General features: G+C 36.9%; 1 protein-coding gene across 1 annotated transcript; it reads left to right on the top strand.

The window, feature by feature from the left end:
- Positions 1–239: 239 nt before the first annotated feature.
- LOC129275918 (large subunit GTPase 1 homolog) lies at positions 240–20,193 on the top strand. Its single transcript, XM_064109804.1, has 13 exons — positions 240–443; positions 7,403–7,529; positions 9,303–9,423; positions 10,207–10,293; positions 12,385–12,532; positions 13,133–13,303; positions 13,796–14,437; positions 15,271–15,372; positions 15,686–15,829; positions 16,663–16,786; positions 17,233–17,312; positions 17,711–17,863; positions 18,391–20,193. Exons 1-13 carry the CDS (start codon positions 348–350, stop codon positions 18,613–18,615), a joined length of 2,220 nt encoding a protein of 739 aa, XP_063965874.1. The 5' UTR covers positions 240–347; the 3' UTR covers positions 18,616–20,193.
- The last annotated feature ends 1,087 nt before the right edge of the window (positions 20,194–21,280 follow it).

Below are 21,280 nucleotides of genomic sequence, written 5' to 3'. Positions count from 1 at the left end.
CTTTCGTAAAAAGTGGGGGGATGTTTGTACAGGCCATCCCCCCTCCTCGAAAAGTGGGGGATATATCCCCCCACCCCCCCCCCCGGATTTACGCCAGTGAGAAGATAGATCGGAGAAGAAAGATCAAAGAGGAGAAGGAAAACTTGAAGGAGAAAATTAGATCGACCGTAAACTTTTTACTGACACCATCGCTGATCGGTGGTATTGATCAATAGTCGCTATCCTCCTCCTTATTGGTCGCATTTTCGCAACGTATTATTACGACACCGCTCCTCAATCACAAACTCGTGCCGTGGACAAGTCCAGAAGTTTCCAAAAAATCCTTGTAGTCATTGAATGCGATCGAGATGGGGAGAAAGAAAGGGGCAACGTCAAGTCTTGGAAAGGGTATCTTAAAAGACAGATCGAAGAGTTCTAAATCGAGTATAGTTAACGATTCTTGGGTAAGTAAGTCCAATCAGGACAGAAGTACCGTAATTGCTCTGTAAGACTGTAGTCCCACATGTTCATTTAATTGTGAGCTGAGTACCTTACTCCTTAGTCCTTAGTTATACTCGCTAAAACTCGTAGACTCTCTACCATGACCATGTCTACACCTTTTCAGTAATTTCAAAGGTCGCATAATATGTATTTACGGTGTTTCTGGCTTACATTCTTGGGCTTGCAATGTAGCCGAAATTCTAAGCTTTCCGTAGGTGCGGTTCGGTTTGGATTTTCTGGGGAAAGTTTCGGTTAGACGAATGCCGAAGGCTTCGCCTTCGAGCCTTACCCTAGAATTAGGTATGTGCGAATACAGGCGCATCGCGAGCGCTGGTTTTGGCTGCACGGTTTTCGCACGGGCTTTGCTGCAAGTGGCATCGCCTCTGTCTGGGCGGCTCATCGAAAATGGGGTTTCATGCGCATGCGCACATAGTTAATGCAATCTCGTGCCTTTATACAGACAGTTGAAAATGTGCTCTTTCTGTACATATAAGTTTCAATGTGGATACTCGCCTGTAAAGTGTGGATGCTTGAAAGTTCATCAAAATTTTGGATGCGCAAATGATCGAAATTTTTTTATGGTTAGTAAAAGTACGATCCAATTATGTATATGAATTGTTATAGAATATATTCAAAAGTCAAAAAAAGTAAAATTAAAAGATTCTCTCGTGGAGCAGTCCAGATATTATAAGAGGAGCGAGCTACCCTTGTCACAGCCAGTCTCTCTGCAGTCGAGCTGCCTGATGCGGTGGGCTCCCGTCGGTCTTTCGGCAGTCGAGCTACCAGTACCCGATGCGGAGGGCTTGGTGACGGGAGCAGTCGATAGTGAGTCGTTCATGCTGGATTGAACTAGATCTAAATTGTTTACTTGATAATATTGTGCCTTTTTCTGAAAATGTCTGTCATTATACCGTAGATTGTTATTCTGATAGTGATTTAAATATATACATTTTGTCACAAAAACATTCTTTCCTCCTAAGGTTATAGAGTCAACATGTTTTACTTTGATTGTTCAATTATGTTTTAATATCATTTGGAAACTGGATTCTTTTGGAAGTGGAATATTAATGTTGACTTATTAAATTAAAATGCAAAATCTATAGTGTTTCTTTTTTTTCTTTTGTAGAAAAAAAATATATTTTGAAACTTTTCAATCATGTTTCATTATTTTGAGACTGGATTTGCTTTTGAAAGGGGAATATCATAAATGTTGACTTTTTAATTAAAATGCAAAAATTATGTTTATTTTTTAGTTTCTTTTTTATATATTTTTTTAAGTTTCTTTTTTAAATTATTGTATTGTTTATTTTTTCATTTGTTTTTGTCATATTCTATTATTTGGAGACTGGATTTGCTTTTGAAAGGAGAATATCTTAAATGTTGATTTTTTTATTAAAATGCACGAACTAGATGTTGTTTATTTTTTTGTTGTTGTAATTTTTTTCACTCTTGTAAGAAAATACATGAAAACTCAGAGGAAAGAATATTTCATTTCCAGATGGGTCTAAGTCCTGTATTTATGTTTTCTTTATTATTAATTGTACTATTTATTTTTTTATTCACTTTTCTTTTTTTAGGGGTGCAGGTGGGGGTTGTGTTTTGAATTGGAAAATGGGGATGGGATTGGTACAAGTTTTTGTGTCACTTTTGTTTCTCTTGTTTTTAGTGCTTGTTTGGAGCTTTGATGTCTGTTTTGTTGTTGTTTAGAGCTTTGTTATATATTTTTCCTGGTTGTTTTTTGTTTTGTTTTGAAAGAAATAGACCACTCTTTTCCTTTTCTTTTGGCTTCGACTAATAATTTGAATTTATTTATTTTTCTTTAAAAAGAGAGCTCAAACAGGGCCTTTGTAATACAATGTATGTATACAAATATAAGAAATTGACAACTGATAGAATATATTAAAACTTAATTTTCGTCCTTCTTGATACTTGAAATAAATTGCATACAATTCTACATACATATTTTACACTCAGCTGCTCATTCCTTCTAAAAAAATGTAATCACATGTCCATTGTCTCTCAAATCAAAAGCTACATATTATACATGTATAACAAATTGTTGAAACAATAGAATACATAAGGAATTGGTGAAACAATCAAACACATCAGAAAAAAGCACACATATTTTTATTTTGGTCATACAAAGTACAAAAGAATTTCTTTTATATGTAAAAAAGGACCCCCGTACATACACATATACAAAATTACAATACTAAGTTGAAAAAGAGCTTGTAATTTATATCAGAAAAACAAAGAAATACATTAGAAATTACAAAAACAATACTTTAGACAAATTCATTTAGGAAATTATCTACATGATGCTGTTTTGATGCCAACTAAATTATATGAATTATCTATCATAATCACCTTCATTTGGCAAAAAAAGAGGCGAGTAATTGTGATTTTGTGTTATTTGCATAATTAATTAGAATTAATTAGAAGAAATTACAAGATGAATTGATACACATCAATTGAGCCTTCTCTCACCTTTCCATTGATACCTAAATTACTTCATAGGGCTCAAAATAAAGAAGTTAGAGCCTGTTGAAGACTTGGGTTCAAAATGGTCACAAAATGGTCACAAAAATCAGTTCTGTACTCCATTGACTTTACATTAAGACAATGACCACAAATTTGGATGAATATGCGTGACTTAAACTGGAATAACGTTATAATTTCTTGATGAAAATTAAAGTTCTTGGTATCATTTTAAAGGTCTTTTTAAGAGCTTTCAAGTGATACCAAATTTATTCGTATTTGATGATTTTCATTTTTTTTGTCACATACCTACTAGAATTCATAGTCATACGCTGCATGCCAGAATTCGAACACCAGATGGCGCAATACAATTTGCCTGTTGATGACAGAAACTATACAGTAAATGAATTAGAAAGTAAATAAAAATTAAGAAATGATAGTAAATACAAAAATAAATGAATAAATATATAAAATTGAAAAAGATCTTAAGCAATTTTTATTGATTATATATCAACTTAAATAAATAAATATGTGTTTTAATGAATAAAGAATAATAAAGATTTAAAAAAATAAAAAACAAATCATACAAATTGTTCATAAAAGCACACTCACACTAGTACGAGGTTACTAACCTCGTACACCGGACCGCGTTTGACCCTGGATTTCTAAGTAGTCGGCAAACATCGCTTCATTGCAGAAGTAATATTTGCCAACACTCCTTCTCGCTACTCACTGGGGCTCTTTCCGGTAAGTAGCAATACAATAATAATATAAAATTTAATACAAAAAAGAGCAAATTCGCTTACCTCGGCCTGGAATTTCGTGGAAAGTGACTTCGCATGTCTCTTCTACGGAAATACATGTACAAGGAAGCCCGTTGGTGGCGCTAATAAATTTCACAACCTTGACTCAGCTCCTCGGTAATTTCATAACTGTCTAAATTCTTTGAATGCGAAATTCTTATGATTACTTGACTAATTATGGGCACTAATAAATGAAATGCCTTCAAAAACATAATTCAGGATTATTATTGGCGATGATAACACTTTTTTGCAAATAATTTAAAACGATGACTAATTAAAAAAAAATGAAAAAATGTACGTACCTGGAACGAAACCAGCAGTACAAGCTTTAACGAACGTCAATAATACTATGGTCTACCAAAGTCTATACAATAAAAAGATTGGACACTTCACAGATCTCGCGTAATGCCTTGCGTCGATTTGCGTGTAAAATAGTGTAGGTGCCTAGTCTTTCCCTTGTCGTGTCTGTGATATGAATATAAATCGCGTGCCCTCTTTAGGCCAAAAATTGATATCGTCGCTGATTGAAGGGCATCTCCATGAAATCTTCACTGAAGATCAAGAAAAAATACATTTTTTTAAAGGAATCTTCAAAGAGAAGTCACCAGAGGATCTAAATGGTTCGGTAAGTGTCATAGCAGAATGTGAAATCCAAATGTGTGTTTTATTTGGGCAAAAGCCCATGATATAGTTCTATAACTTCTATTTGCATGTGTCGCGTGCATATGTCTGATATTCCTTCGCACGCAAGATGAAATTAACCCATGGGTGATAAAAGCACTTTTAATTGGTTTCATCAGCTTGAATAAATTACTTATGTGCATTAATTACATTAACACAAAGACATTAATCATGTCCGACAATGAGATTTTAAAATTGTTAAAGTGATCATTGATTGTCATTAATTTTTTTAAAAGAAAGAAAGTTAAGACAACCAAATAAAAGTAATCTTGTTATATCATTATCATGCATCATTTCAGTAGACATTGACAACATTTTTTTTTTCCTTTTCACTGCAGCCCTTATTTTTATTCTTGATCTATTCTGTATCTTATACTTACCTATTTCAGCAGAATATATATTTTTACATCGATGAGATGTCGTAATCATTAATGAAACATTTATTTTGAAACCAATCATTTATAATATTTATGGATTAGCATAATCAATACCATAATTGTATGGCCTATATAATATGCCATAAAAAGCACAATGAGTATGAATGATGAAGTCTTGTTCAATTCAAGATCTTTTGCGTTAATCTTTCAATCAGTATCAGTTGTGAAAGCATTATTAATCATGTGATCACTGTGTTCATTAAAAACAAATAAAGTTTTTAGATTAACACTTAGCATCTTATTTCTACGTTTCAAAGTTTATGTATAACCGCTGATAACATTGATGGCTAGGTATAGCCTATCCACAGAAGGGCATCTTTATGGACTTGGTAGACCTACAGATCTTCTTGTAAATATGACAATAAATCCACCTCTATAGGAGAGAAAGCGAGAGAGAAAATTAAATGTAATAAAAGTGCAGGGAAGTATACAAGGGGGAGTCGTAATGAGTCATGGCTGTGAAAATAACTACCCCCTGATAGAATAAAGATATAAAAAGAGGAAGAAAAGGGAGCTTAGAATAGGAGCTTAAAGAGCTTAAACATGTATTAGTTGAGTTATTGTTAGTCCTGTATTTTTGAGAAATAGTTTATTTTACAATCTACATCCCATCAAAATAGGGCATTGCCCATGGCATACAAATTGAAAGTGGTTGCAAGGGGGGGATGCATTATGGAGCATCCCGCCCAGTTGCCCCCTGATAAATAAACCTGGAAAATGTGTTTAGTAAATGGTAATGTGCTTTTGCCAAACTCAGCCCCCAAAATATCTTTGCAGTGAGCAAGTGGGGTCAAGATACCTCAAGCGATGTTTGTGTAGGCTCCACTCCACTTCAGAACCGCTTCACTACGCTACACCTACTCAAACATCAAGGTACAAAACTCGCTCTGCTAGTCCGAGTGACAAAGGTGTCACTATATGGGGGGGGAATATAAAACTCATGCAACAAAATGACCTTACAATTAAAACAACCCATCTTATATTTCACAAAGTTTCGCTTCTTTTCCACGCTTCTATCAGTCTCAAAATTGGTGATTTAGAGCCAGTATCGGTTTCCTCACACGTATTAATTCACTGCTGATTCCAAACATCGCAAAGGCAAATTGCGCATGTGCGGAAATCTCGGCTTAAATCATGAATATTCATGATAGGACTATAGATCGGATCGTTTCGCATTTGCATCAGATCTCAATCTATGGTCCTACTTCTGTTTGACATGGAATATCACATGTTCTTAAGTTAGAAGTGAAAACAGACAAATATATTTGGAAAGAGTTCCTCTTGCGACAGCCACCCAAAAATAACAAAAGATTGTATAGACTTCCGGTTTATTCACTTATTGTTTCTCTATCATTTTTTTTAGTGTTTCTTACCTTAGCTGGGACTTGAACTCTCGTCAATATATCTGCAGTTAAGATTCTTCCTGCTATGCTAGCAAGAAGCGCTGATACTGGAAGGGGTTTTCTCACGATCATAAGCCGATACTTCGACTAGTCTAGGCTTTCAGACTCTTTACTGACTAACTAAACCTATGCCTCTGGACAATTACACGCACTCGATTCGGCTAAAAAATTTGAAGGAATATAACCATATTTTGGTATTTATTTCCACTCTCCCATCATATATGTTCTATATTAGGGCTACATGTAGATATATTATTTTGAACTTTCTCCATATTTTCATTTTCAATTTTGGGTGGCTGTCGCAAAAGAAACTCTTCCCGTATATTTAACAAACACTGGTGGCAATATCATGGATTAACTTTACAATCCAACGTCATAATCTATTATATGAGCATGGATATCGATGTTAACTGTACGTTAGAACAAGGCATCAGTCCCACACACAATACATTATATCACATGACAATGGATTCTAAAGGTAAGCCAATATTATTTTAGGGAAGATCTAGATTTTTATTCCAATGGTAGTTAGTGTCTGTCTGAAATTAGAAATTTCAGATCATCCTCTTTATGATTATGGTGACGTGTACTTTACTAAACAGATCATTTAATGTTCTTTATCAATGATGAATGATACCTATATCACCAAAACTGATTAGTTCAAAAGAAATCGCCACTCAAAGGCTAAGATATAAAAACAAGTCAAGGAAAAGTGTTTTTTTTTAAAGCCAGAGCAGATGTGTGAACTTGGTTATTCCCTGACCATTCTCGGTATAATCAAAATCAGCAAACAACTTATGATATTGAGGTTCAGCAAAAAGATCTTTTTATTTTGCAACTATACAATTACTATTTGACCTTATGGGTAAGAGGAAGTGAAACTGACTTGCCAAAAAATCATAAGTTAAAATTAAAAAATCTGCAATATTTAGGAAACCGACAAACAAACCGGCAAAGCCAAAGGAATGGACTTCATGTACCAAGGTACCTGCAACTGCTAACATGTGAAGGTTGGCCGCCAATTAGATAAGGATTATGAAAAAAGGATCAATGAATCCTGTTCATTACTTTCTAATTCTATCAATTTCATTTCTCATCTTTGCCTTGTTTGATTGTTCAGCTTCACACAAGTGAGCTTAACGACGGGTATGACTGGAACAGGATTAATCTGAGATCTGTCACGGAGCAGAGCAATCTAGAGGATTTCTTGGAGACCGCAGAGCTTGCTGGAACAGAATTCACAGCAGGTAACTATTCAAGGATCCCAGGGATGCATCGTCATCACCATCATCACCATCACCACCATCATCATCATCATCATTATCATCATCATCATCACCATCATCATCACCATCATCATCACCATCATCATCACCATCATCACCATCATCATCTTCATCATCATCACCATCATCACCATCATCATCACCATTATCACTATCATCTTCATCATCATCACCATCATCATCACCATCATCATCACCATCATCACCATTATCACTATCATCTTCATCATCATCACCATCATCATCACCATCATCACCATCATCATCACCATTATCACTATCATCCTCATCATCATCATCATCACCATCATCATCACCATCATCACCATTATCACTATCATCTTCATCATCATCACCATCATCATCACCATCATCACCATTATCACTATCATCTTCATCATCATCACCACTATCATGATCATCATCACCATCATCATCACCATCATCAACATCATCGTCATCATCACCATCATCATCATCATCATCATCATCATCATCATCATCATGTTTATTATGTTTATTATTTTTGTTTGGTGTCACCTGTACCTTGTAGGCCAAAAGCGAACTGAATCACTACGACCATCAGGTCTCATCTCCCGATATGACTGATTGGGGGAGTGCAGGTGGACCACAACACCGGGGTTTCCCCCTACTCTTATACGAATGGTGGAATGGGTTCTTAACATGCAAAGGTGGTGACTCTCATCTACATGGGACCTCCATTTAACATTCTGTCAGAGGGACAGAGTGTTTTCCACTCTTCCATTACAGTTTAAACCAATTATTGATACTCATAGCTTCCCATAATTTTAGCAAAGACTTTACCATCAGTTAAGATGAACTGGAGTTCAGAATACGGGTCATTGGGTGATTTCAAGTTCAGTGTTGACCTTTTGGTGTTGGTGTTAGGTCATTTTTTAACACAAGTATAACACCAAACATAAAATGAAGATGGTCCTGAAAAGTCAGATGTTCAGATGTCAATAGTGTAATCTGGATCAGTTTTACAAACTCAGAATAGGTTTTGGAGATAGGGGAAGCAATAAAATTCCAACACCAACGCCAACACCAGACTTGAAATCACCCATTGAGTACATTATACTGTATTACATGTATCTGCTGTGAGTGATGGTGGTGGGACATGTTGTCAATAAGTCATCCCAAAACTTTAATCCGGTTTGAAATAGGTTCTTTCATCTAGACAATGATCTACTGTAGATTATAAAGAATGAATGGAAGAATCCTACAGCAACTCTGACTTGATTGAAGGTAATTCATGATATGAATGGAGAATAATCGTAGAAAAGACATGCAAGAAGCTTTTTAATGGCTGAATAAAACAAAAATGGGGGGAAAATAATAGAATGGTATATATATATAGTTCCATTCAGGGTAGGAAATAATTTTTATTTGGGGGATTTTCAGCTCATTAGGGCGATTGCTGAATTTTAGGGGGCTATTATTTTGCGTATTTCAAGGACTACCTTTTCTCAATGAGAAATTATGCAGTAAAATCATATTCTGCTGTATGTAGAATATTATTTTTTCAATGTTCTTGAAAAAAAATTTTTGGCAAAACTTGGACAACTTAGTAAAAGCTTCGTGCCCCAAAGCATTCAATTTTGTAACTTTTTATGGGGTGATTTTAGTTGTCATGAGGGTGAAATTCCATTTCACCCTTGTATTCCATTCGCTGTTTCTATTCAATGTATTTCTTTGACCTTTGATTTATAGAGAGGCTGAATGTGAAGGTAATTGATCCAGGCCAGCACACAGGTTTACCATCGGCAACAGAGAGTATTGAGATCAGCAAAGCCCAGAGAGAGAACCTTGCTTTTCTACAGATTCCTAGGAGGTACAGATATAGAGAAAGAGAGAGAGAGAGAGTGTGACAGAGAGTGGGAGAGACCAAAAAACAGACACGGAAAGAGAGAGATAGAGAGGGACGGAAAATGAAGAGAAGATACACTGTAGATAGATAGATAGATAGATAGATGGACGGACCGATGGACGGACAGATGGACAGACAGACAGACAGACAGATAGATAGATACAGTAGATAGATATATAGATAGATAGATAGATAGATAGATAGGTAGATAGGGGGAGGCAGACAGGAAAAGACAGAGTTAGAGATAGACTGACACTGACAGACTGGTAGACAAAGAGGGGAAGAGAGAGACAGAGGGGATCAGGGCATTAATTGAGCTTCATAAAGTTATGTGACTCTCATGAATACACCGGCAGGAAGTATTTCCTCAAAAAGCTGTGTGCACCGAACAGGTAGCCTAGCTTAGCCGGGTAATAATAGCAGGGCTCGCTGGGAGAACAGTTTTCGGAACTGAAGTGGCTACCCTGGGTAAATATACCTTTATTATTATTATTATGATTCTAGCATACAAAGCTCTTTATCTATAGTATCAAAAATCGGTAAGGAATATGTAATTTTAAAAAAAATCATCAATGAAAGCTTTGAATTATTCAAAGCTCTCCCCAATGCGACCACTATATATACAGTCTTAATTTGGAATCATATAGGTATGACATAATGTCATTAAAATGACTTATGCTATTCAAGTGATACCTGAATATTTTTATCACAATGTGACTGAAAGCTAAATCTATTCTCTAATTTCAGACCAAAATGGGATTCCACGACATCGGCAGAGCAACTCAACCAGATGGAGAAAGAAGCGTTCTTGGAATGGAGGAGAGAACTCTCATTGTAAGTCATCAATCCCTTAACTGAAACAAGTTTTTATCATGCAGTGAATGTACTGTGAGATAGGAAGCTTAATCTTTATGCAGCTGACCTGGGCACCGTCTTACAAATAGTTACGATTGATCAAAACTATGGACAGCCAGCAACGTCAACATCTGTTATGCATGTTTGTTCAAAGTATTTTCTAGCTATGATGTATATTTTTGCATTCAAATGTTTTCTTGAAAATCCACTGTGCTTCTCTTTGCATACAAAGGACATTGTGCAAATTTTCGTAGAAAATATTATGACACTGATGGATTTCCATAGAGTTACGATTGATCGGATCAATCGTAACTCTTTGTAAGACGGGGCCCAGGACAGACATCCTGTTGGCTTTCTATCCCTTAAAGTTGAATTAAGAAGGGGGTGAGTTTCCATAAATATAGGTTCTACATACAATATATAGTATATATAAGTTGTTCAAACACATAGCATGTCACAATAATCCTCTGCCTTCTCGATATTTTGCTTTGAAAGTCTATGAAATTAGCCACCTGTCAGAGCCCGAGAGACGAGTGTACAGAAAAGTCACTCGGAGTGTGACGTCACCGGGGGGAATTTAGTATAAGAGGTGCCTGAATGTCATACAGAAATGCTATGCAGAGAGAGAAAGATATTTTACAATTTTTTTTCAAAGCAACTCAAATCAAACAAATAGGACTGATATGTACAAATCTTTACTTTCCCTGTATAAAAAACAGTATGAATAACCACCATGAACTCTTCAATCATGATGTAAGATAGCAAACAGTGAGTTATTGAATGATATTTTCACTATTTCTCATTTATTTTATCACGATGTTCAATCAAGTGAGTAGCTGGAAAGTAATTCCGGCGGCTAGCTCAGCGCGCGCGCGCTGAACGCATAATACTAGTACACACATTAACACCCAGGCATTGAGTGTACTGTTATGGTCTGGTATGTCGACTTAGTTCATGGCCGTGCAGCGATCCCCTGGCGTTTTTTCTTCTTTTCTTTTGTCTTTGACTCCACTTTTATATCCTCTGGATCATTTCCACTCATAGCTCATTCCACAGAACAATCTTGAACCAAACGTATAGTATTCTTTCTCGGCCTTCTGAGTTGTTTTCTATATTTAATTACGCTAGGGGTCACCGTCACACATACAAACGCAATTCGGAAGTGAGTTGAAGACAGAAAGATATATAGTAATTAGTATACATCTCTATGGTTGAAGACAACAAGAACGGTACGGTAGCTCGACAGCTAGCTGCGCCGGAGCGGGCGGCCGGTCGGCACAAAGCAATTCCGCAACCAACTGTGTTTTTTTGCAAGAGCCGCGTCACACGCGGATAAATATGTCATAATAACACGTCTGCTACGTTATCGACTGGTGAGAAGATCTCGATCAAATTTCATATTATTCACCTTGAAATTATTCCTTTAGGGTCTATGGTATCATTCTGAGGGAATTCACATATTTGGAATAATAGTACGGCCACAAATATTTTAATCATTTCCTCTTTGCAAGTTCTATGGCTCGCAGATACAACTTCAACTGCAGTTATTCCATATGAAGGAGTACGTGCATAGTACACAAAACAGCACTGCCTTGTTTACTACACCGGGACCGAATACCCCCCGGTGACGTCACACTCAAAGAACACCCGTCTCGGTAGGCATTGCAGGAGCGAACTCAGGGAAAATGGGTAGGGATAAATCGTTCAAATTCACTATTTTGAAAAATCTCAATATTTGGAATCGTCTTCTTAATTCAACTTTAACTAACAGATTCACTAAAAACATGGTTATTTAAGTAAACAAATTCTTCCCCCTCTTTACTTTCCATTTCTTTTCCATACTGCGCCATGAGCATGTTTTCATGTTTGTTACCAGCGCATTACAAATGTCCATATTATTTAATAAATTTTAAAGCCTGTATTGACTAAGTTTTGAGTAATCTAAAGATTTGGAAAGTATAGAATGGGATAGAAATTTCAAGATGCATTATTTTATTATGGAGGAAAATAATATTGGTGGGATCGGGAATCTAACCCTTTTAAAAGTTGAATTTATCTTTCTTCTTTCAGACTGCAGGAGAAGGATCATATTGTCCTGACACCGTTTGAAAGAAATCTTGATTTTTGGAGGCAGCTATGGAGAGTGATCGAGAGGAGTGATGTGATCGTCCAGATTGTGGATGCCAGGAATCCTCTTCTCTTCCGCTGTCTTGACTTGGTAAGATGTCATGGTTTACACTAGCCCGTCCATCTTAGAGGGAAACTGGGGATTGTTATAAGCTACTGAAATCCTTGCATCTGATTGGCTCAGAGCTAATTTGTCAGTAAAAATTGCTTCATGAAACACTCCCTAGATATACAAACCGTGCATGCAATTTGAATGTGATTGGCTATTACAAGTAAGCGATTAATCACAACTTTCATGTTTTGTGGCCCTGTATTCGAAATTGTGGAGAGAACTAAGAGTGATTGTGAAAGGTTTTCTTTTTGATTGCCGTGCTAATATTCAGTGTAAGGCATTTGAATCACAAAAATGATAATAGATTAATCATATTCTAATGAGAGTCTTTTGTACTGCACAAAAAAATGTATCTAAGGGACTACACAAAATTGGTCGGCCCAGTTGTTTCACCTGTTATTTTTTTTTAAATTATGGATGTAAAGGCATTTGACAAGTAACCCTTTGCATTGCCAGTGGACCATCTTTGTGCTACTGTTAAAGGTATATTAAAATAAATAAGGGTTAATTTAAAAGTAGACAAAACAAGAAATGTACATGTAATCATGCAAAATTTAATTTATTCATTTCATTTTACAGGAGAAATATGTGAAAGAAGTCAGTAGCGATAAGGAGAATATAATCTTGATCAGCAAAGCAGACCTATTGACTCAAGCACAGAGAGAAAAGTGGGGCAAGTATTTCTCCCAACAGGGTATCCGGGTAGCTTTCTGGTCTGCGGTCAGAGAGACAGAAAGAATAGAAGAAAAGGTAAGTAAAACATTTTGAAACTGATGCAAGAGAAATATAAAGATTTCTTTTTTTGGTAATGTGATTATACAGTGCGTCCCACAAAAAACGAAACCGAGATTTAGCGATGATTTATCATAACTTAATCATAAATACAATTGACACATGACCTACCGATGTAAAGCTTAGAATCTCCTCTTTCATCTAAAATTACTTAGAATAATTCCTCATTCACGCATGTGAGCAGAAACAATTTATCTGTGAGGACGGCCCTAGCTGTTAGTAGCAGAAAGGTTTTATGCACCCTTAGTTTCTAGGCATAACTTTCTATCTGGTCCCAATTCTTGCTGGAGGATTTGAACCAACAACCCTTTGTGTAAGAGAAAAAAGGCAAAACCACCACACCATCATGCTTCTATACAATGTATGTGTTCTGTCTTCTGTAACATTTCTTCACAAATCTTGTTGAATTTTATGCTTAAACAATTTTTTATTTTTTATCTCAAAAAACAGGAAGGAAAAGAAGGTGAACCAGCAATGGCTGATGATGAGAATGATGATGACTCAGAGGATGAAGAGGAGGAGGAAGATGATGATGATGATGCTGAAGAAGAAGAAGATGGAGCACAACGGCTTTCCCCTGATAATTATCTGCCCAGTAGCATGGAAGGAATGGTCGTATCATCAACGGATAAGGCAGGAGATCCCTCGAATACGAACGAGTCTTGGAACTCAATAGCAGATCAAGGACAGATTTCTGGAGCCATGCTCCACACAACCGAAGCAACAAGGAGCATTCAGACAAATGAACAGGACTTGAGGACAGGGGGTGATTCTTTGTGCAATGAATCAAATGCGGTGCCTTCAAGAACTGACATGGATGCACTCTCATCACCAAGATGCGATGATGATATGGACGATGATGTCGATGATGTTGTCGACTCTCATGGTGATAACCTTTCAAGGACTACCCATGTTGCATCAGGAGGAGCAGGAGATGGTGTTGCAATGGAGACATCTTGTGCACCATCTCCTCCTGAAGGAGAGATTCAGAATTTATCACACCTGTTGACGGGGGAGGAGCTTCTTGGGTTCTTCCGTGAGGTTCACATGGGAAGGTCAAAGGTCAATGCCGAGATTCTGACCATGGGCATGGTAGGTTGATAGTCACCATATGTTTCTTTTCACAATTCAAGGTTATTAGGGGACAGTTAACTAAAAGTATCAACCTTTTATACATGTATGTATGTCATTTCACACTTTGCCACTCCTACCAGGTGTTAAATGGGTACCCAGTAGAATGCAAAAGCCTAGCAACTGAGTCTTGGAACTCTTGTTGGAATACTCCCCAGGGAGTGGAGAAAGGGTATGCATTGTTTGTGGGTATGCCAGAATCTGATGATCGGGGTAATGATAATTACAATGTAAAGCGCTCAGAAACTCCAAGTTTTAAGCACTATGTATATGTAACTATTTTTATTATAATCCCTTTTAGCAGTTCACATTTGTGCTTTGAAAGACACTTGTTTTAATGACTGACAAAAAAAAATATTTGATACCCCACTTTGATTTCAATTTTCAATTTAGGAATAAATAGAAAGGAGTGGATGTAGGAGAATTTCCCTTATTTTGTTGAAAGCCCATGCACAGTGTATTACAGATCAGTTGATTTGACCCAGGAAGTAAAGGTCATTGCCATCAGAACATTTTAGAATCATGCAATAAGAAACGCATCATCTGTTACCTTTTTCAAAACTGAAATAACTTTTTCAAGAGAGTTTCAATAAATAAGTCACTTTTTGTTATGTAGATTGTAGAGAGTAGGCTTCCCTTTTTCCTGTAATTGTAACTTAATCATACTTTTTGTTTACGTATCTTGTTACTATTTCACCTTTTAAGAATTGTAATGTGCAGTTGAGTATATACATATAGAAATTGTGCAATATGAATGTACAATTATTATTATCATCATTGTCTCTCTGTTACAGGTTGGATACCCTAACGTTGGTAAGAGTTCTACCATCAACGCTCTACTCAGGGAGAAGAAGGTACCAGTCTCTGCAACTCCAGGAAGAACAAAACACTTTCAGGTAAGGAATTATCTGAGTAATAACGACAAGTGAAAGCAAAGAAAAATGGTTGTTTGAACACCTGCAGGCGCAGATTTAGAGACCAACTTTTAGGGGTTGGAATTTGTCCAACAAATTTGACAAGCAAAAAAATTCAGAAAAAGGGTCGTCACAGTGAAGGGCATTTCGTCTATTGGATAGTTTGACCCCCCCCAAAAAAAAAAAAAAAATCATCGCTTATTTTATTGAGTGCATCATGAAGGCATTCTATGGGGTGCACCATTTTATTTTCAGATTTGTGACTGTTTTAATGTTCTTTTCTATACCTGTTCAGACATTGTTCGTAGAGCCAACACTGTGCCTGTGTGACTGCCCTGGACTGGTGATGCCATCTTTTGTGTCTACCAAAGCTGATATGTATCTCAACGGTATTCTACCAATCGATCAGATGAGGGACTTCACTCCACCGGTCTCTCTGATATCCTTTTATATTCATTTCATTGCAGGGAAAAATATTACATGGGTGCTCAAATGATTTCATCCTCCAAAATGCACGAAAGAGCCCCCCCCCCCCAAAAAAAAAAACCCATTCACTGCAATGGTAAAGCTTATCCAATGTTGCGGATTTAGGCAATCGTTAGTGAAAAGTAGCCCCCGAAAATGAAATAATAATTTTTTTGCCTGATTTATGAGAATGTATTAGTATGATTATGATAATGAAGAAGGAAGGTGAGAAATTTAAAGATAGTAAAGAAGGTGGAGAGAGATGAAATAGAAGGAGGAAGGAGAATTAAGAGGAGAAAAGGAGGAGGAGCAAATCTATTCCAAAATGTATTGAAGGTCAAGGAAAAGAAGCTAGCTAATAAAACATGAAACAAATAAGCATTATTTGTCTTTTTTAAAAGCATGTGGCATAAAGATTTGATTGTTTTTTTTAGAAGTAGCTAGAGTATGAAGGAAAGGGGTCGTGTGGAATTATATGTGCTTTGCTCAAAAATATATATTTTTTTTAATCTGCAGAAATAAGATTGATTTATACCCTGTGTTCATCACAGTAAATGAGTAATTCCTATTCTAAATATGGTTATATATGAAATTAATAATAACATATATTTTCCAGGGTCACTACTTCAGTTCTGAAAACTGTTCTGCCAGCAGGCACTCAAGCATTCAAAGAATTTCCTCCTACTGGGTACCAATTCACCTCACCTGGGTTGAGTGCAGCAAAATGTGGGTTCATTTTTTGCTGAAGGAAACGTATTGCAATCTTTGTTCATTATTTCACATGATTCCTTGACCTAATTAATGCACATGTGCCAGCGAGTGCCGAGAGATGTTTTAGAACTGACCTATGGAATAAATCTGATTGAGCCAGGAGAAGGGGAAGATCAAGATAGACCACCAACGGCTCTAGAGCTTCTGAATGCTCATGCTTGTAAGTATAGTAAACGGGGGAAGGAAACTAAGAGGAAGGAGGGGGAGAGGGAGGAAAAGAGTATGAAAAGAAGAAAGAAGAGGGGGGAGAGAAGAGAACGAGGAGGAAAAAGAGAAGGTGGAGGAAGAGAAGTAGAAAGAAATGGAGAAAGTGAGGAGTGAGATGAGGAGGCCTATGATGAGGGGAGGAGGAAAAAGAAGGAAGAGGCTACGAAGCAAAGGTGTAGGCAAGAGTTTCGATTTTGACAGTATCATGGTATTATACACATAGACATTCATTTGACATATGCACAACACCATGGTGAATTTTGAAATTTGTTTTGATTTTTCAGACGTGCGTGGCTCCATGGCACAGAAAGGAGTCCCCTCTTTTCCTTAGCAGTAATCACACACTTTCCCACATGGCATGCGCTTGTGTTGATTTTCAAACTCTGTTTCATTTTTCAGATGTGCGTGGTTTCATGACGCAGAAGGGAGTCCCTGACAGCTTCAGATCTGCTAGAATCGTTCTAAAAGACTATGTCAATGTAAGTGACACTGAAAATAATGAATTGATGGCCATTGTGTAGTATTCACAAAATGTAACTCGGGGCCCTCTAACATAAAGGTTTGCAAATGAAAAGAACACTTCTGATTGGTTTCTGGTCAGTGTTGTGAACTAAACACACTTTTAGCATTAATCTTGATTGGACCTAGCCATGAAGCAATTGATCACCTATCGTGTGTTGTTGAGCCAATAGTGCATTGTATATTATCATTCAAGTGGGCCTGTACTACAAGACTACACTTCTTAGAATGTTGAATTCTGGGTTAGGAACCTGGCCAGATTTGAGTGGTTGAGGACGTGAGATGGTGCTATTATGGCTGCTGGTTCATATCTGCTTCTAAGATACCCTGACCTATCCTGTTCTCTTTAATTTTCCAGGGCAAGATTTTATACAGCATTCCTCCTCCTGGACTAAGCCCTGAAGAGTTTGGGTCAATGCACTATCCATCCTTGGAGGTCGGCGAGGTCAAAGCAGGGTCACGACCCAAGAAATCGGCCAACAAACCAATGATCACTGCAGGAGGACAAACGGTAACATTCTCATTGCGATTTTTTTTTTATGCGTGATGATGATGATGAAGATAATTATGATGATGATTTTGATGATGATGATGATGATGATCATGATCATGATGATGATGATGGCAGTGGTGATGATGATAACAGTGGCAATGATATGACTTCTATAAATAGTCATCACGATTGTCATCATCACAATCACCATGATCATGGTTATGGTGATGATGAATCATGAATCATGATGGTGATAATGATAACGGTAATGTAATGATGATCATGATGATGCTGGTGACAATAATGATATTTTGTGGAATTAGAAGTAGAATTTTTACAAATTATTAATTCATTTAAATCACAAACATACTGTATGAATTTATGTCTTTCAAAGGGGGAGGGGGAACTTGGTGCTCTCATTTAATTTCCACGTACATTCTTTTTATTTCATTGCCTACTTCGTCAGTAAATGCTCACTCTACAAGATTGGTTATCCATTATATGATATGATCCTTCATACAGATTCTCCTTTGTTTTCTTGACAGGTCAAGAAGTCTGCTGCCAAGAAAGTGGACGAAAGCTTCTTTGCAAAACCCCAAGTTGCACACACCAAGGCATCGGCCCCGAGGGTGGGTGTGGTTGGAGGTGTGTCCGGGGGCGTGGCTGGAGGCGTGCCTGGGGTTGGCTACCTGGGCAAACCCTGGAAGAAGCAAAAGCGAGGCAAGAAGGAGAAACTGAGGAAAGTGTATGGACATCTGGATGAGAAATAGATCATGTGAACCTTTTGAGGAAAAAATCATGGACAATATTTGATAATACTGATAAATTTTATGGGCATGATCAGGAGGCCGCAAGTGAGCTGAAGTAATATGATTATCTGGGGAGCATTTCATGAAAAGTTTAGTCAGTAATATTCACGGACTAATTTGCTGTCAGCCAATCAGATGCAAGGATTTGCAGTAGCTTATAACAATAGGCACTGACAATCACTGATGCATTGTTTCATGAAATGCTCCCCATATCTTTTCTCCAGAGAGAGCCATAAGAAAATATTCAGGTACATGACTAATATAAAGAAATACATGTAATGCTGAGTCATCTCGGTTAGTTTTATAATCAAAGTCCCGATGGCTTTGGCGGGATAAAGTTCACCTACAAAAAAATGAAATATAACTTTATTTCTCGCCTTGAGATGATGCAATAGCTTAGCACTATATCTGGGTGAGGACGAGAAGTAATTGAAGTTAAAATCAAATAATAGCAAATAGGGATGATATCATATTATAAGAGACCAAATGAGAAATCACAACTTATCGCTCCACAGTTTCAATTTGTAGCTTGCAATGTAAGGAATAGAAGTCATTGAAAATCTCTATTAGGATTTTCTAAAGCATGACTGGTTCCCAAGAGATCACGATTGAAGTGAATTGTTATATTAAACTTGATTGTCTTGAACCATGGAACAACCAGGAAAAAATGGTTTAAATTCACTTGGTCTACAGGATTTAGTCTATTTTTCTCAGATGGTCTAATATCACATGGGCTAAATCCATTTGGTCTAGTAATTGATGTCTGGTCAACAATACACAAGGTCTAATACCCACTTTATTAATTCTCATTTAGTGTGATATCAAGCTGGTTTAATATTCAGCACTTTTTCAAATTAAAATATGATGCATACGAAGTTCATCTGACCATATACATGTAGATCAAATAGTATCAGACCATGTTGAAAAGTGAACTAGGATGATGAATATCATCTGTTCTTTTTTCAATTGAAACCCTCAAGATGTTTCTTAAATGTGACATCATGGACATTCTTTTTGTGGTTTGATCATGAAAATATAAATTACATTTGATATCATACTACTGGAACAAATTGTCTTCTATATCTTCTTTTATATATATGAATATTCATGAGTATTCTAAATAAACGATTGGTCAATTCGTGATCATGTGACAAAGTATAATTTCAATAGGAAAACACATCGCTGCAAATAGCTCCGTTTATTTTTTTTATATACTTTCATGGGGAGAACTGCGCTTGCTCATGCTCGATATGTTCTCTCAACGTTGAACTGCAGGTGCTCCATGTCTTGACAGGATCGAGATCCGTACCATTATTTGCGCAAGTGAATAAGTAAAACAAAATACAAGCTCTCGCTAAACTTACTTACTGACAACCTGAAAAATCTGTGGATTTGGGTTTAGATTATATAGTAATTGCCAGTCCGACCTCGGATAAATAATTCCCACTATACTTTTTCAAAGCCTCATATATTTGTACAATATATTGTATGTGACTTAATAATCTACTAGTATATTAAATTTTGATCTTATAAACACATTATGACAATAATTATCATACTTTGTTGATAGTTTATTTGAAATCTTAAATACTTAATGAAACACTTAAAAATGAAAAATCAAAATGCCTTGAAAAGCTCAAATGTTTTCTTTTTTAGGGGGGGTGGCAACTGGAGCCAAGGCTATTGTTGCGTGTGTTTTGTAAGCATGTGAGTAGAGTATCTCTATTTGATACTTATTTGAAGTCAGAAGTTGAACCAAGAAAAGTTTTGGGAAAAGGTGTCAACGAAAATGTGAAGACAGCCAGGGAGAGTTGTCAAACATGTTGAAATGATTTGTGAGGTGGAAAAAAAAGCAAAAGCATTTAGAGCAGAGACCAGCATTGATTGAGAAGGGAGGCAGATTTTGGCAGCTCTGTAGCAGAAAAGGGGTGACATCATTTTCTATCCCTGCACCCATTCCCTTAAGATTCTTCAACCCATTCCATTCAATCGACATCACATACTTGGTATTCCTTTCATTAGAGGCCCCCTTGTCTATCTCAAATCTCTCTATAACTCACATTACCCCAGATGCATCCATTTACTCTGCCCCCCCACCTTCTCTTTGCTCCCTCATACTCCTTCTCTTATGTTCTCTCCCTCTCTCTATATCTCTCCACAGTATCCTATGCTAAGGTGGTGATGCATGATCTTTAATCAGTAGCAAGTGATTTTTGGTTCCAAAATTGATGTGTTGCGGTTAATTATGGATTAGATTTTTGCATTTGAAAAAAAATTCTCACAATACCCCCTTAGTCATCCTCTCCGATTCCTCCATACCTTATCATCCCCGCCCCACTTTCTCTCTTTCTTTATGCCTCTAAAGGCCACCGCACAACTTACGACCAGACAGATCTATGACTGGTCTGCGACTGAGTGAGTGGAGATGAATCGTAAGATAGTCATAAGCCTCGACATAACACACCTTGCGATCCGACTACAATGTGGTCTGCGACTCACGCATGCGCTCTTTGCCATAGTATGCGCGTTGCATATCATGTACGCGTCACGACTCTGCTGTCTGATTAGCTGGATGTTGGATTGAGCTTGCGATCCAGTCATAAGGATTCGACATGGCAAATCCTTA

This window comes from Lytechinus pictus, chromosome 14, assembly GCF_037042905.1.
Source record: "Lytechinus pictus isolate F3 Inbred chromosome 14, Lp3.0, whole genome shotgun sequence".
Classification (NCBI taxonomy): domain Eukaryota; kingdom Metazoa; phylum Echinodermata; class Echinoidea; order Temnopleuroida; family Toxopneustidae; genus Lytechinus; species Lytechinus pictus.
This window is presented reverse-complemented; position numbering and strand designations above follow the sequence as displayed.

What these genes read in the sequence shown, in the direction of transcription:
- LOC129275918 (XM_064109804.1), top strand. Translation starts at nt 348, where the DNA reads ATGGGGAGAAAGAAAGGGGCAACGTCAAGTCTTGGAAAGGGTATCTTA. An exon ending in TCTTCCGCTGTCTTGACTTG is followed by an intron (nt 12,533 to 13,132) that starts GTAAGATGTCAT and finishes TTCATTTTACAG; the next exon opens with GAGAAATATGTGAAAGAAGT. An exon ending in TCACTCCACCGGTCTCTCTG is followed by an intron (nt 15,830 to 16,662) that starts ATATCCTTTTAT and finishes TAATTAATGCAC; the next exon opens with ATGTGCCAGCGAGTGCCGAG.